The sequence below is a fragment of the Panthera onca genome, chromosome A1 (genome assembly GCF_046562875.1).
Source record: "Panthera onca isolate mPanOnc1 chromosome A1, mPanOnc1 haplotype 2, whole genome shotgun sequence".
Lineage (NCBI taxonomy): Eukaryota > Metazoa > Chordata > Mammalia > Carnivora > Felidae > Panthera > Panthera onca.
The window spans coordinates 94,458,662-94,475,569 of record NC_138339.1 but is presented as its reverse complement, the minus strand read 5'-3'; the positions used below and the strand labels follow the sequence as shown (position 1 = coordinate 94,475,569).

Genomic DNA, 16,908 nt, shown 5'->3' with positions numbered 1-16,908 from the left:
AAGTAACAGAAGGAAGAGACTGAGGCTGACAGTGGGCCCTGATCAGACAGGAAAAGCTGGCAGGAATGCCTTTGACTTCAGTTACTCACACAGCTTCGTCTCAGCTTCTCACCAGGGAGTGCTGCTTCACAGAAAAAGAAGGAACCGCTAATTAAATATCCAGAGTGGAAAGTGGGAAGACAATTAGGTAATCACTTTCTCAAGTACACTGAAGCTGTGTGCAAGCGTGTGGAATTCAAAGCCTGATGGATCTGGGTTCCAATTTGGGTTCTGTTGCTTTCCTGCCTGTGCAATCTTGGCAAGTCTCAGAACCTCTCTCGTTGAGTGGGAATAATATCAAACTTGAAGAGTTTTTTGGGAGGAGTACAACAGATGTGGGTAAAGCACATTAACTCAATATAAATGCTAAACGAAGTATTAAGAAAATTTTTGTTTTTACGTCTCTCAGTAGCACTTGATGCAGTTTTCTGTGCAGGGCAAGTTTTAAAACATACTCTTTAATTAATATGCAATGGGTCACACACTGGGCAATGGAGATGGACTGCAACATGGATGTCATCTTTTACATGAAGTCAGAGTTGCTTAAGAAAATACTTTAAATGTATTCTTACACGAAATGAGGGTCCCACAAAGGTCTCTTGGTAAAGTCAGACAGGAGATGGTAAGTCAAGTGTGCTGGTCTTTCCACATGCTTTTCAACCCAAACAGATAAAAGGTCATGCTCTTCCAGGGTATATATTTTTATCTAAAATATAATAACAAAAGAAAATAAATTACAAAATAAAAATGGATGTTTTCACTTTAAAAACCACACACAGTCACAGGCTGATTGTGCTGGCTAAGGCATCTTGGCACCTGAATAACAATGAAGCCAAATGATGGCAATTTCCCTTCAAATACTTGGATGTCTGGAGCTTGGACCACGGTGATATCCTCTGTGCCCTCTAAACAATATGTGACATAGGTTAATTATTGTGCCACAGTCTTCTCTAGAAAAATAAAGAATGTAAGCATTTCTCTTTTTATCTCTTTGAGATATTTCCCTGACTCAAAGAACGACAGAAAATATCACCAGGCTGATAGGCAACTCAGTGTTTCATCTCCCTCCAGACACCTTAGACACTTTCCCAGGTTGTCAGGCATGACAACGGGACCCAGAAAGCAAGCCACCACTTCTAGAACCAACTCAACCTTGCAAAGGGTTGAAAGCACCATGCTTCTTCAGCACAAAGCATTCTTTCAATTGTGAATCACAAGAGCTCATCCTCCTGAGAGCCAATTCCTGGGTTTCTAACGTTGTTATCCCTTAGATAAGAGGAGGCCTGTCTTGGGGAGCCATTTGACACATACTTAAAACAATACATATCCCCTATTACTCCAAACTCTCCTGCCATTGCACTTTCGATAATAATCAGAGATACGTGCTCAGCTAAGAGCACATTTCTATCCTTCCCATTTTCTCCATCTCTTTCGGGGTGCTTTGAAGTTGGTGTTGAAATGTGCCATCTTATAATCATCCCCATGGCAACAAGCTGTGAGAAGACAAACAAACAGAGGGTTAAGACTTCACTGCAAGAATCAAGCAGATGGACAAGTCAGGCTGTGAGGGAGAAAACCTTTATTTAAACATAAATATCTTCAAGAGAATGAAGAAGTAAGAAACAGACTAAAAGCAGATTAGAAAGAAAGGGAGTATCAATTTGTTTACACATGTTAACTCTCCAGTTAGTTAACCTTTGTGCAAAGACCATCTTTAAATCAAGCCCACAGAGGAGGCCATGGCCTGGGCCATAGACACGTGAAACAGAAAGCCATGAATGCAGTTCCAGTGGGGGGCTGAGACTCACCCCAAAATGGCCATGCCTAACTTCACTCCCCATACAGAAGAAGTAAAAGGAGGTTCCCTGGTGTAAATCCAGAAGGCAGTCATCTTACCAAAACTTGGTGGCTATGTGGCTCTAAGCCAGGTTTCTGGGTTCTATAGTCTCAGAGGGGGCAAGGGTAAGTGGCCAGGGTAAATTCCTCACCTTCTGTCAGAATCAGACCTTGGGGCAGCCATAGTCTACACTGATGGAAGCAGTATGGGAAAGGATGTAATAATGGGCTAAGCACTTGCCAAGGGTTGAATTGTGTCTCCTCAAATTCATATGTTAAAATTCTCCCAGTACTTTAGAATGTGACCTTATTTGGAAACAGGGTCATTGCAGATATAATTAGTTAAGATGAGGTTATACTGCAGTAGGATGGCCCCTAATCCAATAATGACTGATGTTCTTATAAGAAGGGGAATTTTGGATGCAGACATGCACACTGGGAGAACGCCATATGAAGATGAAGGCAGAAATCAGGTGACACATTTACAAGCCAAGGAACACCAAAGATTGCCAGCAAACCACCAGAAGCTAGAAGAGAGGCGTGGAACAGATTCTTTCTCACTTCTTCAGACGGAATTAATCCTGCCAGCACCTTGAACTCAAACTTCCAGCTTCCATAACTGCGAGACAATACATTTCTGTTGTTTAGGCCACCCATTCTGCGGTACCGTTACAGGAGCCCTAGGAAATGATCACAGTACTTTTTCAGGAAGCTGCTCCCCAGGTCACAGACACATACTGCTGCTTTCTATCCTGGAGCCAAGGCAAACACCAAGCTGAATAGCCACCATGAAACTGCCTCACACAGCTTGCTACGCTTATCCAGTGCTGAGTACATTATCAGATGAGAGAATGATATTTTGATCCTTCTCCCAGAAGATGAAGGGAGCAGGAAGTCCTGCTCACTGCTGTGCTGTGGGAACCCATGACACTGATGTAGACAGAGCAGATGAGTAAAGGCAGCTGTTGATGTTGATCTCTTTAAACCCTAGTATTTTAGAAAAGCCAACTTCTGCTTAGTGAAAAAATTCTCTAAGACCAACTCTTCAAGAAAACATGTTCTCTTTCATGCTCAGAAGAGTACAGGTTAAATTCCATCTGGAACCAACTCAAACATTTTATCACTTGACGTCTGGCGAATTTTATTCTATGAAACAAAGCTGAAAGTAAATAAGCTCAAAATTGCTAACATTTTATAATGATATTGCTTTTTCATTCTAATAAGATTCCGCTTAATGGATTTGGATATCTTATACAAACAGCACAAGAGGAAAGAGTATAATTTTAGAATTTTATACTATCTGTTGACCAATATGCTATGGAGACAACATTGTGGAAAGGAGAACAAAACTGGTTTTTACAGAGGCCTCCGTGGTGAGAGGAAGTGACCTGACCTTCCCTGGGAACCCCCAGGGGCGAAGGGGAGGAGAACTGGTCAGGGGGAGCTGTGAGACCCAGACTCTCCCCAGATTCAGTCAGAATAGCTCCTCTGGTCTGTTTCCTGTACTCGGCTTTGTTCTGCGTAAAGGTTGCCATGTAGTCCTTGCCATTCTGGCTTTCATCACAGCCTTTCCAGTACACTCTCAGCTGCCCCCTAAATAAAAGGCTACTCCTGTCAGGTCAGTCTCCTACCCATGCTGATTTCTACCACGAGGACTGGAATCAAACTCCTCATTGCCTAGAGAGCCCCCTTCACCCTCCAGCAATCTACTTACACTATCTTCAAGGAGAAAAGAATCACCCCCTCTCCAAAGTCCTCTGTAAATAACTGTCTTGCTTTACTTTGTTGAAGTGCCTAAGAGCTGACCTTTATGATTTAAATATTATAATCCCTCACTTGTTTATAAACCACCTTAAAGTTACTCTTCAGCTGTTCCATGTGTATGTGTGATGTTACCCAAATAGACTGCAACTACAAGCTCCTTTCAGGTGAGAGTACACATTTTGCTCCTTGTATTACTATACTATGATTAATTCCACGATCATACATAAAAATGAAACATGAGTTAAAGAATAAGTAGTGCCCAATTACAAATATCAAAAATCTTACTTTTTCCATTTAACTCATTTGTATCAAAAATAAGTATAGACTTTAAGCCCTGAAGTAAATAGGACTCCTAACACATAATTGGAAGAATTATTCAACTAAAAGGTGACAGAAAAAAGTCAGAGAGCTGTATTTTAAAATTAAAAGGATACAAACACTTTAAAAAGTAGGAGAGAAGAGGAGGGTAAGTCAGAAAGGAAAAAAAATCAAATTTTTATCATAAATACAATCTAAAGAATTGGAGGGCTTCAAATTCAACAGAAATGACATAAGAATGTTGCTTTAATTATATAATATCTTCTAAAGTATCCACACAAAAATTAAGAATTAATTATTGGTGGCTCTCCTTAGATATGAGCCAATACACCATTTATTACTTTAGATTTATTTCTGGCCCCAAACTCCCAAAGAACTCAAGTTTTTATATATTATATGATTTCACAAAATGTGCGCTCTTCCTTCATTCCAGACACAAGTCTGCCCTTTCCAACACTGCTTAGATGCCAGCAATGATGCAAGAAACAGACTGCATGTTAGTAAAAGAAAACAAAGCCTTGAAGCATCTTTTATGTGGGATAAAGAGAAGAAGATCATTTTATTACGTTTAACCTGTGTTTCTGCATCACTGAATTTGGTATACATGGAAACCTAACTGGATCCAAACAGGGTAAGAGAGACCCTGATAGGATTCAGAAGAAAAGATAGAAACACACTAAAAGCCAACAAACCAGGACAAAACACTGACAAAAGGTCAAGGTGAAAACAATCAGTGAAGTAGCATCTCAGTTTCCTTCAATTTTAGGGTAAGTGACCATATAATTTATTGTCCAAACTGGGGCACTGAGGCATTATCAATATTTATGACAAGACATCAGATGATGATGGAACAATCACCAATTATGATGGACAACCAGGAATATGGCCACCCCTCTTGTAGGTGCTGCTGCTTCACTGATGCTGAACAACAGTACACACTGAAATGTGAGCACAAAGAACTGGCATTACTGAGCCCCCCCTGAGTGCCCAGCACTGCTATGTTCTGGGACCATCTACAGCGGTGAGCTAAATGCCCACAGAGACCTTACAGTCTAGTCTAGTTGTGGGCATCAGCTTCAAAGGGTCTCCTAACCACTTCTGAAATGAGATAAAATTAGAATCCAAATTATATATGTTTACTTAAATTTGATGACCTGCAAAATAGTATAAAAGGTGCTAAGAGAGACACAAAGAAGTCAAGACAAGGCTTCTTTCTTCAAAAGTTCATAATCTTGTTAGGGAAAAAAGCCATGTGTAAAAAGTTAAATTACTATGTAAGACATCAACATCAATTCAATGAAGCAGTGGAAGCACTGTCACAAGACAGGGCATAATTAATTGACAAATTAATTTTGAAAAAGTAATTGCTAAGGGGGTTCCTCCAGGGAAGTTCCTTCAGTCAGGATGATAGGAATTGGCTTTGTGCAGAAAGCATTTGTCCTGGTCTTGAAGACCAGGTTGGACTGAGGCAGATGGAGAGGAGAAAGAGAGAGAAGTGGAATATAACAACTAAGTTCAGAGGCAGGAATGTGTGGGGCAGCCTGGAGGACCACAAATCAACCGGCATGGAGCAGTAGATTCAGCCCTGGAAAGATACCTGCCTCTTAGAAATAGTTTCCCAGAAAGACTTTTTACCTTCTTAAAAACAGCAGCAGAAGCAGAACCACCACCAGCAGCATGACAACTTTCATTTGTGATGGACAGCAGGTTGTACATAGACCTGGATGCCTCCTACCTTTTCCACAGCACTGGTAACCTCCCAGCCACTCTTGGCTGCCAGATTTTTGAGAGCCTCCACGTTGGCATTACTCAGGGATACCTAAAACACAAATATCATAAAAGCTGAGAGTTCGGTCCACAGATATGTGATCAAACAGTTTCTGCTTAGAAAACGGGAACTGTTAGAGCCAAAGTGATAATGCTAAGCTCAGAACCAAGCTGTCGGTAACATAATTTGTCTCAAACACTTAATTCAGAATTGAGACAAAATAAAATGAGGCCTGCATGCTTAGCAAATTAGTATCATTTTAATTGGTGTCCTGAGCAAAGACAACATAACCTTTCAGTATGACTTATAATCAACATGTAATCAGTAAACTTGTATCTCCTTTTATAATTTATGGTCAAAAACCTTAAAATGACTAATAGTTTGTTGTTGTGTTATAAAAATGCAAGCCGGAAGGCATGTCTTTTCAGCACAAATTATGGAGAGACACTGTATCTCAGTGTCATGCTGCTTGAATGCATTTGATGGCAGATCATTCTGAGTCTGTAGTTTGGAAACTGTACATGTAATTCAGACAGGGCATGGAAACTACTAGTTGGTAACCACTTACTAATAGTTTGGTTTTGTTTTATTTTGAGATGATTGGTTGATATAATTTACCTTTTCATCTAACCTGTATAGGCACAACCTGAAGCAGTTAAACATGGGAACTTTCATGTTTATAATGATACCATTTTCCCTTTTTACACGAAAAGCTCCAAATCATAAAACTGTTACCTGGTTGCTTATGTCCCATTGTACACAAATTGGTACTTCTTCTTTGTGGGAAGTAACATATTTTCTGGAAAAAAATTAAAATGTTACTTAACATGTTATAATAATGTTATAATAATAAAGTTTTCTTCCCTGCATTTGGCACACAACAGTCACCATGACACTTTCTTGAACTGAAATCAGCAGTTTTAAAAGCTACTTTTACTAGTGGAACAATCAAGAAAAAAAAAATCTGTCACAGTTAGCCTCTAGTCAGAAAACATCAGACCGTCTCATGTTACATTATGTGGGAACAGACACCTAGAGAGGGGCCCTTTGCTGTATAATTTGTTAGATAAGAGAATATAGCCTCAAATCCTTATGCCCACATCCCTTACCTCCCTAGGCGAATTCTCTTGCGTGCAATAGCTCCACGATACCGTCTAAAATCATCCTTTAATAAAAAACAAATTAAAATCAATACATTTCTAATTTAATGGTACAATCCTTAAGTGTCTCTCTCTGAATTCAGTTGAAGGGGCTAGTTGGAACACACATGGTGTCTCTGTGTGAACTATACTCAACACCCACAAAGGGCAAGTGCATGGATAAAGACAACCTTTGCAGCCCGTTTTTTTTCCCTTTTTTAAATTCTTTTTTTTTTAATTTTTTTTTTATATTTATTTTTGAGAGACAGAGTGAGACAAAGTGAGAGTGGGGGAGGGGCAGAGAGAGAAGGAGACACAGGATTGGAAGCAGGCTCCAGGCTCTGAGCTGTCAGCACAGAGCCTGACGCGGGGCTTGAACCCACAGACTGTGAGATCATGACCTGAGCCGAAGTCAGATGCTCAACCGACTGAGCCACCCAGGTGCCCCTTTTTCCCTTTTTTAAAGTGGTGACTGTTATCATTTCTGTTATCAGAATTATACATCTATCTCACTATACAGTTTTTAGAAAAGGTGAGGGTGGGCAGCAAGGCCCCTCTCAGATAGGGAGAAGATACAGTTCCATTGCATGTAGAGAACCATGGAGAGCTGGAGTAAAGAAGTGGGAGAAGAGAGTCAGAAATAGGACACGGAAGATGATGTTCTTCCCACAGCAGCACACAGCGGAACAGAAGTGAGGTCTCCAGGGCCTCTATCATTCTAACAAATGATGAGAGTGATCGGGGGTGGGCAGGGGGAGAAAAAGTCCATTTTACTTCGTAATGTAAAAAAGAAAAAAAATCTAAAGAGGAATAGCCTTGGAAGTTGTTGCTGGTGTGGGGAGATTCTGGGTAGAGCTCTGTAACCCACCACTTCCCCCAGAATAAGTGGTCTGATTAATGAACTCATGTGCTATTAACTGACCTTTGACATGGGTTTGATTCTGGGAAATGTGACCATTTCTTCCTTATCATTGACAGCATTATAAATGAGAAAAGCACTGTTGATGTGACGGCCTTGGCCCTTAGACCACTCCTGACAGTCAAAGGCTTCCACGCGCACTCCCACTTCAACACTGCAGAGGGCGACACAGAGCTGTGGGCAGAGAACCAGAGCCTGCCAGGCCTCCTCTGCCCACGCAGCCACCACCGCTTCTGAGGGAGGAAAAGAATGAGGGCTCTGGGCTTTTCTTTTTGTCATCGCAAATGTATGCAACTGTTAAAATCCATTTCATCAGAGTGATGAATCTGATGCAGAAGCCCCTGGGAGAACTCCCACTTCACTTTCCCACCGAGTGGGAAAAAGGCCAGTTAGGAAGGACTTTCTATACCTTCATGAACATATTTTGATAATGGGGAATGGGGGAGTTAATAGTGCCAAAGTCAACTTTTCTCAAAGTCAAGTTCCATATTAAAAAGCATCAAACACTAAAATTGGATAGGAAACATAGATACTCTTTTTCACATTTTAAAAGATTTAAGGCAATTAAATCTTTTCATTGTATATCAAGAATAATAAAAATAACTGGGAAGTGGTTTGGGCTTCATGGTGACTAATAACAGGTTCATTAGGAGTCAGATGACCATAAAGTCACTGGGACTCTTCTGAGAGTGAAAAAAAGAGTAATAATTATGACAGGTACACACCAAGATGGTACTGGGTTAACTGGAAGTCACCCTTATTATGAGACAAAAACCAACCCATCACAATTTACTAAGTGCAAAGAGGCTCCAAGAAGAAAACAGAGTTAAAATGAGTTGTCTATAGATGTTGAAGATGAGTGAAGTTAAAAAAAAAATTAGAAGGAACTTGGTTATTTTAAAGTAGTCCCTACACTTACCTCTACACTGAAATAAGAAAATTTATTCATTTGCAAGTTTGAATTTGTCCACAGCAGCCTAAGAGCACTAAAAATGCTTTACCAGGTCTGAAATGTATTGTTGACAATGGCATTGAAAACAAGACGATCTCCAACAGCAGATGGTCCCCGAAACTTAAACATGTCCACGGACTTTAGGAGGGGGTGTGCCCTACAGAGGCGGCTGATGAAACAAAGGGAAGAGAGAGAGGAGAAAGAGGTCACTCTTCAAAGTATTTTCATGAACTGCTAATTTGCGTAACAAATGCGACAAATATTTCTTTTTTTTAAATGTTTTTTAATTGTTTGTTTATATTTTGAGAGAGAGAGAGAGCAGGAGAGGAACAGAGAGAGACGGAGAGAGAGAATCTGAAGTAGGCTCCAGGCTCTGAGCTGTCAGCACAGAGCCCAACTCGGAGCTTGAACTCACAAGCTGTGAGTTCACGACCTGAGTCGAAGTTGGACGCTTAACTGACTGAGCTACCCAGGAGCCCCTCAGTGTGTTTTCTAAATAAACATCTTTTAACTCTTGTAAGAATGAAATAAGTAACTAGATTACATAAGTTGAGAGTGGGTCTGTACAATCCCTGCAAACATTTTGGGAAATACTATGTCCCCAAGCTGGAGGGTCTTTACTGAGATGCTTGGTGCTTCTGCTCTTGTGGTGACAGTCATGCTCTTGTTTTGTTCCCTATCTCAGTCCCTCTGAAAAACAAACCAAGGTCTTCTGTCCTCATTTGAGGGTTCTATTCATCCTGACAGCTCATGGCCACAATCACAGGAAGTTGTAACTCTCAGGTTGGAGGGGAGCACAGTGAAGGAACTACCAGCTAGTGCTATTCACACTAGTTTCTTAGCTTCAACTGAATTCACTCACATATCAAAAGACTCATATTTTTCCCTATTGGAAAATTACCTAGATTGCTACACAAAGCCTGAAAGGCTACAAGGTACACATTTTACAATTTTGTATGTGTGTGTGAAATTTTGAAATTTTGTAAAGTATATTTAATCTCAGAAAGTTACTTTGGTAATTTTCTACATTTTAGATCCCCACGGTAGTCATTCAATTACTCAAAGGAATTGTGCCAACACTATGTGAACAGATTCTGCCACAGTTAATTATATTGTAAGCCTTACAAAAGAACAGGTTCAAATTCTTTATTGCCATTGAGAACGACAATCTCATTTTAAAAACAAGCTCTCTTATTTACGTATAATTTATAGGAAGGATTATTACAGGTTTCTAACTATGGTCACAATTATAGACATACTCATCATAAAATTCTTTTCATTTTGGGAAAATAAAATCTTAACAATGTTCCATGGTTACAAGATCGTCAGTAGGGCAATTCCTGTTCAAATGCATTTTCCGAATACACAGTGTTCCTTAAAACTGCTCAACTGCCTACATGGGTCCATTAATAATAAAATACCTTTTTTTGAAACTGAGGAGTACTTAAAAGTATTCTTTCAAGTTCCTCTCTTTGTTATCTTATTTTTCAGTTAATCCTTTGGCCATAATGATTCTAACCAGCACCTTCAAAGGTCAAACCAAATTGTAAAGTGTCTTTAAAAAAGTTTGCAATTTGAGTATTTTTAAGTGTAAAGGTCGTCTTCCATTTCTATTCTGCATCCACCATGTCATAACTATCATTACAAGAAGCTGCAGCGTTACAAGATCAACATTTACAATTCAGAATAAAGTACTAGAACTGTCATTTCATTTTTATTTTTGAGCCAAGAACATAAGCATTCACCTTTAAACAAAAGGGCAGATTAGGGGCTCCTGATTGGCTCAGCAGGTTAAGTGTCCGACTCTTGGTTTCAGCTCAGGTCATAATCTCGTGGTTTGTTGAGTTGGAGCCCCACACCCAGCTCCACATACAGAGCCCGCTTGGGATTCCCTCTCTTTCATTCTCTCTCTCTCTCTCCCTCCCTCTCTCTGCCCATTCTTTGCTCATGCTGTGTGTCTCTCTCTCTCTCTCTCAAAATAAATAAACTTAAAAAATGAAAAAAAAGGACAGATTAATCCTAAGGTAAACAGATAAATGACTTATTTTCTAATTTTAATAAATGGCAACACTCTCCTCTCCTTCTCTCCTAGCTCAATAACCAGGACTCAGACCCTTTCTGATCTCTCCCCACTGGACACAACATCACACACCAAAAGTCAAAACCAAGAACCTTGCAGAAATAGTAGCCAGACTCTCCATCCAAGCCATAATTTGGCCACCAAATGTATTTCCATGATGGTTTGCATGGGGTGGGAGGACAAGTTCAATGCTCTGAACAGCGGTGCCACCTGTAGAAACCATTCCTTCCTCTTCATCACAAATGGGATCTGAAGGAGGGATACAGACATTAATATTGGTGGAATTAACTGCACAAACTGGGACTACTATTTTTCCTTCCTAGCTGTACCCTTAACTCGTGGGATTTTTAGAAAAATTAAATTATTCCTGAAGACTTAAATCTCCTGAGGAAATAAACAGGTTTGATTCTAAAGAGTGACCTTCATGAATTCCAGGGAATTGGATAGCTGATTAGAAAGGCCCTTTTAGAGATTGTATTCTAATCTATCATACAAGTTCATTGGAATTTTGATTAAAATAATGATTAAATTTAAACTTGAGTTGTTTGGAGTGGAGAAGGGGCAGATCATTGTCGGGAAAGTCAGAAAGAAATTTGGGGGTTGATGGTATGTTACTATCTTGATTGTGGTGATGGTTTTCTGGGTGTACACGTCTCAAAACAAACTGTATACTTCAAATATGAGCACATGAATTTAGGGTATACCAGTTATTATTTATAATTATAATAATTATTATGTTATTTATAACTGCATTATGTATGCATAATATTATTTATGGTGCATCAAATATACCTCAATAAAGTTGTTAAAATGAAAGGACTTTGAGCTATAAAGGGCCAAAGATACAGAAAATCTGGAATAGTTTGCTCTAGTATAAACTTCAGAATGGGAATGTGGCCTCCATAGTTACTGTTTTGCAATGAATGCAGTCACCAACAGAAATGGCACAATGAGTTGTACTTCTCAGTGTCCTTCTGCTTCCTTCGAATCATATCTGTTCATTTACTGACAAATTGGTTTTTACTCTCAACAATGGAGAAATCATTTACTCTGGCTGCAAAGCAGTAAAATGTATTCAATTATGCGTCTTGCATCATCTAGTGAATCATCAGCTAGGCCTAAATCTTGTGTGCCTTTGTTGAGGAAGTAGAGGGAGGATTTACAAATCAGGGGGACCATCCCGGTTGTCCTGTCAGAGGCAGAGCTGAGCTTGCAGCCCAAGAGCATAGATTAGGCAGCTGTTGGGAACTGGGAATGGGGCCATTCTTGGCACAGTCACACATAAGTGAGCAGAGAAGTGTGGCTACAAAGGCCTGAACTGCATTTCCTCATGAACTTTTTAGATTTATAATTAATTGATGGTCTTTTAATTTTTTTCCCCTTCATTTCACTGATCATTTCAGTCTCCTACTTGAAAACATGTCAGAAACTTCCAAAAACACCCTAGTACAAAAGCCCAGGGGCGCTTGGGTGGCTCAGTTGGTTAAGTGGCTGGCTTCAGCTCAGGTCATGATCTCAAAGGCTCTGAGTTCAGGCCCCACATTGGGCTCTGTGCTGACAACTCAGAGCTTAGAGCCTGCTTTAGATTCTGTGTCTCCTCTCTCAGTTCCTCCTCCACTCACACTCTGTCTCTGTCTCAAAAATAATTAAAACGTTAAAACTAAATGAAAAATAAATAAAAGCCCAAATCCTTCCCTTGGCTAGGGAAGTCCTTCCTTCCTTGTCTGGTCTGTCTACTTCTCCAGTCCCAGCGAGTCTGATTGCGACTACTACCACTCTCCTCCCATCATATTCTCTTTCACTCTGTCTCTTTGTTCTAGCTATGAGGGCCTTTTTTCAGTCCTATAACTAAGTACTGTCTTCAACATCAGGGAATTTGCACATATTGTTTGCTCTATCAGCAGCACTATCACATTCTTCCACTTATCTCTTATCCCCTATTTTTATAGGGGAGCAAATTTTGCCACCTCAAGATATGCCTCTTTGGCATGTTGCTTCTTTTAGGCTTATTATTTTTAAGAAACCATAGAGAAGCTCTGAAAACCCAGTAGAAATTACCCTTTGGTAAGTGACATTTATGTGTATAAGAAAAATCTCTATTTGTAAGCATATTTCCCTTGCTGTACCAGAAAGAGGGGGATGACTGTAAATCTAGAAACTTACCAGAGAAGACAATGATTTAAATCTACAAAATAACCTTATCCTTGTTTACTGTGCTTTCCTCGGTAACCTCCCATAACTGACCCACCACCCCCAATATCATCTTTTGTCTTTGACTTTGCCATTTCAATGAGTTACTCATTTTTTTCTGGATCTCTCCCATGTATATAGGCAGTATCCTGTAATTAAACTTTTGTTTGATTTTCTCCTGTTAATCTGTCTCATGACAATTTAATTCCCAGACCAGCTAGAAGCAGCTTATAAAGTAAAACTTTTCCACCTCAACACTATGTTGGCTCATCTCAGTCAACACTTCCTCAGGAAAGCCTTCCAGATCTAACAGCTAATTCCCATTTATGAGCTCACACATGCATCTTTCTTTTATAATTATACTTTTATTTTTCTTTGTGTGATCTTTGACCCACTAGATCCGAAGCTCCTTTGGACAAGAACTGATTTTCTTTTTAAATTCTAATATAATTCCTTAATATGAGCACTCAGTAAATATTTATTGAATGAATGAATGAATGAATGAACTTAATTTTGCTGATTTATTCCACATAGTCCTTGCTTTCAACAGAATTTTCTAGGTAACAAAGTGTACCAATGTACACTTTTGTATGTTGTTTACTAGAGTTCCTACTGCTTTGCATTTTCACTTAAACAATACTGTAGACTCTTCAAATTTTTCCAGTTTTGTGGGTGTGAAATATCTTATATTGGTTATAATTTGGATTTCCCTGATTAATGTGGTCCATCATCTTTTCATATGGATACCAAACTTTCTTGTTACCTCTGAATAAAATGTCTATGTCATTTGCTTCAAATGCTATTTTTCTCCCATTCTTCTATCCTTTCTTTCTGGAACTCTGATTAGATGCATATTAGACTTCTTACTCCTTTCTCTATGTCTCCAAATCTTTCATATATTTCCCAATTCTTTGCCCATCCATCTGCATTCTAGGTAACTCCTTCAGATCTATCTTCCAGTTACTGTCTTATCTGCTGTTTAATTCATTCGTTGAGTTTTAAATTTAAATTATTATATATATTTTTGTATAGAAATTCTCTTTCTTTGTCAAACCTTCTAGGTAATTTTTTTAATTCCTGAATAATACTTTTGATTCTATTTCTTTAAAATATATTAACGTTTTTACTTCAACATTCTTTATGTGATAAATGCAGTAATTGTAGTCTTTGTAGGCTTCCTCAAAGGGGGCCCACCTCCCCAAAGCACCTTCAGAAGGTGATTCCTCTAGATTTTGGTGACTTATTTATTTTTATTTTTCAGGATTTTTGACTAGGAGTTCATATGCCTTGGATCTGTATCTGTGGGAATTCTTTAGAGTGGGGCTTAAAGTTATGTCTCCAGAGGTTTGCATTTGTGGCTGCCAGTCACCTGGGGGTACTGTAACACAGTGCCACTTCATAATAAATTTCTCTTGGTCTGTTTCAGTACAAACAAGTGATGTGGATTCTGATACCAAATCTACCTAAGAATGTACCTGTGATTGAATTCTCAAAGGAAAACAGGTCCCCCCATCCCCAACCCCACCCGTTTTACCTAGGGTTAAGGTCTCAATGAGATAGGAAAGCACCCCTACCAAAGCTCATTGAGGATTAGGATTTTTTTCAACTGACTCACTGAAAGTATCATTTTTTTAGGTTTGCAGGTCCATTTAAGGTTCCCTGATTCAACCTTCCACCTATCATGGGCCACTGGCTTTGTTTCCTGAGCCTATGCAGGCCCATTAAAACACAAGTTCTAGGTCTTCTAGTATCTACAGAGTCCCAAGCAAATTTGTGTTTTCCAATTATGGCCGGACTTCAAGATTTTCTCTTATTCTTCTTCCTGCTGAGATGTGTTTGCAAAGATGTTTGTAAATATTTTATCCAGAAATTTTAGCTTGTTCTAGACACCAAATCCACCATATTGCTGTAATCAGAATTGGACTGCTTCCTAAAGTGATATTTAAACACACATGAAATCTTGAATCTTTCAACTTCTTTTTTCTCTCTTTTTTTGCCATTACTGACATTGTCAGATGATGTCCTATTAATACCTAAAACTGTACTGATTTTTTTAGGTTAATATCTCTTGCTTTTTTGTTGAAAATAAATATAAACTACCTCTAAAATGCACTGTTAAATGAAAAAAAAAAAAGAAAAGTGCATAGCTATTTGAATATTGTGCTCTAAGTGTGTGTGTGTGTGTGTGTGTGTGTGTGTGTGTGTGTGTGTAATATTGGTTGTCTTTCAAGATAGGAACTGGTTAACTGGGAGATACTGATGGCAGGAAGTCATAGCTTTTTTTAAAAAAAATATTTATTTTGAGAGAGAGCATGCACATGTGTGTGCATTGGGGAGGAGCAGAGAGAGAGGGAGACAGAAAATCCCAAGCAGGCTCCACATCATCAGTGCAGAGTCTAATGCAGGGCTCAATCCCATGACCATGAGATCATGACCTGAGCCAAAATCAAAATTGGACACTCAACCAACTGAGCCACCAAAGCGCTCTGGAAGTCTTATCTTTTAACTGAATGCCCTCATACCTTTTGAACTTTCACCCTGTGCATGTGTGCTACCTATTTTTAAATAATTTAAAATAATGATAAAATAAAAAATTGAGTAGGCAATATGTTATGGAAAACATTGTAAAGACACAAATGTAAGGCAATTCCTTCTTTTCTGAGCGATAACTTTAAAGACAAAGCTACTTGATTCTTATAAAGACATACATGGCATACACTGGGATACAAAGAGGTGGGTACTAGGGCAGGTCATGTATGCATAAGCATGTATGCAGAAATATACTGAATACAGGTGACCTACGACATGGATGCAAAAATATACTGAGTACAGGTGACCTCAGTGTAGAAGCATGCTTATTTACAGGTAACTGCCAATCATTGGAGAAATATAGCTCTCCTAGGCTCAGAGACCAAGTTAGGTCACAGTTCTGTCTGTGTACTCAAGTATGGTAAACAAACCTCACCCTTTCTACAGACTTCCAAATAAGACCATACCTGTCCAGAGGTCAATTACAATACTTGTACTTTGGATGTTTGTTAAGTATTGTGTCATCATTCTGTTTGGACAATTTTGCATTCATTCTACAATTTCAGGTCAGGAACTTTGACCTGAATTGAGGTCATTTTAACTGTTGTTTTCCTTCTCACAACCAGAATGAATTAACACAGGATAATGCTCATAAAGATTTGATTTCTCACTAAAAAAATAATTTAATGCTCCAAATATGAAGTCTTTTCCTATATACCAAGCCTCCAAACAGTGACTCAGTGGTACAAGAACACACTCCAAAGAAGTCCTGCTTTTATGTAATCTAATCTCATCTGTTTCCCTTTTCTTCTGAAAGCATATGATTTTAACTAAAATTTCTCACTGTTCCAATGATATGAATTTCAATCACACAAAATCTTAAAAGAGATTCCAATTAGTTCTGATATTACTATCAATGTTAGAACCCTGGGTTTTCTAAAAACACTGTTCAATAACAGAGATGATCTAGCTGTCTTCCTTCAGAAGGTATTGTCCAGTTCAAGACAAACCCTATCAGATACACTGGGCAGCAGGTGGACAAAACACGCACTCAAGGGCAACTTAAAGTTCTGGGATCTGGCTCTGACATTAACAGAAATTGCTTTTAGGTTCTATGGTTGCTTTGGTGGCATGAAAGCTTGTAAAATTTCTAAAAAGATAAAATCAACAAAATTAAGTTAAAAGTTGTATTGTACAAAGGAATGTAGAATCATCCACTTTTACAGCAGATTAGAGGAAGCATGATAGAAACAGACTTCTAAAAATCTATAATTTTGAAGTATTTTTTTACTTTAAAGAGAGAAAGAGATAGTGTAAGCTGGGGAGAGGGCTGAGGGAGAGAGGTAAAGAGGGAAAGAGGGAGAAAAGGAAAGA

The 16,908-nt window shown here is 38.9% G+C and overlaps 1 protein-coding gene across 4 annotated transcripts in view; it reads right to left on the bottom strand.

The window, feature by feature from the left end:
* Nucleotides 1-16,908, bottom strand: part of ACOT12 (acyl-CoA thioesterase 12) — a 49,083-nt gene that overhangs the window by 4,176 nt on the left and 27,999 nt on the right. For all 4 annotated transcript variants that reach the window (XM_060635436.3, XM_060635439.3, XM_060635434.3 and 1 more), the window contains exons 6-12: nucleotides 10,908-11,064; nucleotides 8,785-8,904; nucleotides 7,787-7,937; nucleotides 6,835-6,890; nucleotides 6,461-6,524; nucleotides 5,693-5,776; nucleotides 612-745 (exon numbers count right to left, since the gene is read on the bottom strand). In XM_060635436.3, the coding sequence (XP_060491419.1) occupies nucleotides 612-745; nucleotides 5,693-5,776; nucleotides 6,461-6,524; nucleotides 6,835-6,890; nucleotides 7,787-7,937; nucleotides 8,785-8,904; nucleotides 10,908-11,064 (766 nt within the window). The remainder of the gene's footprint in view (nucleotides 1-611; nucleotides 746-5,692; nucleotides 5,777-6,460; nucleotides 6,525-6,834; nucleotides 6,891-7,786; nucleotides 7,938-8,784; nucleotides 8,905-10,907; nucleotides 11,065-16,908) is intronic.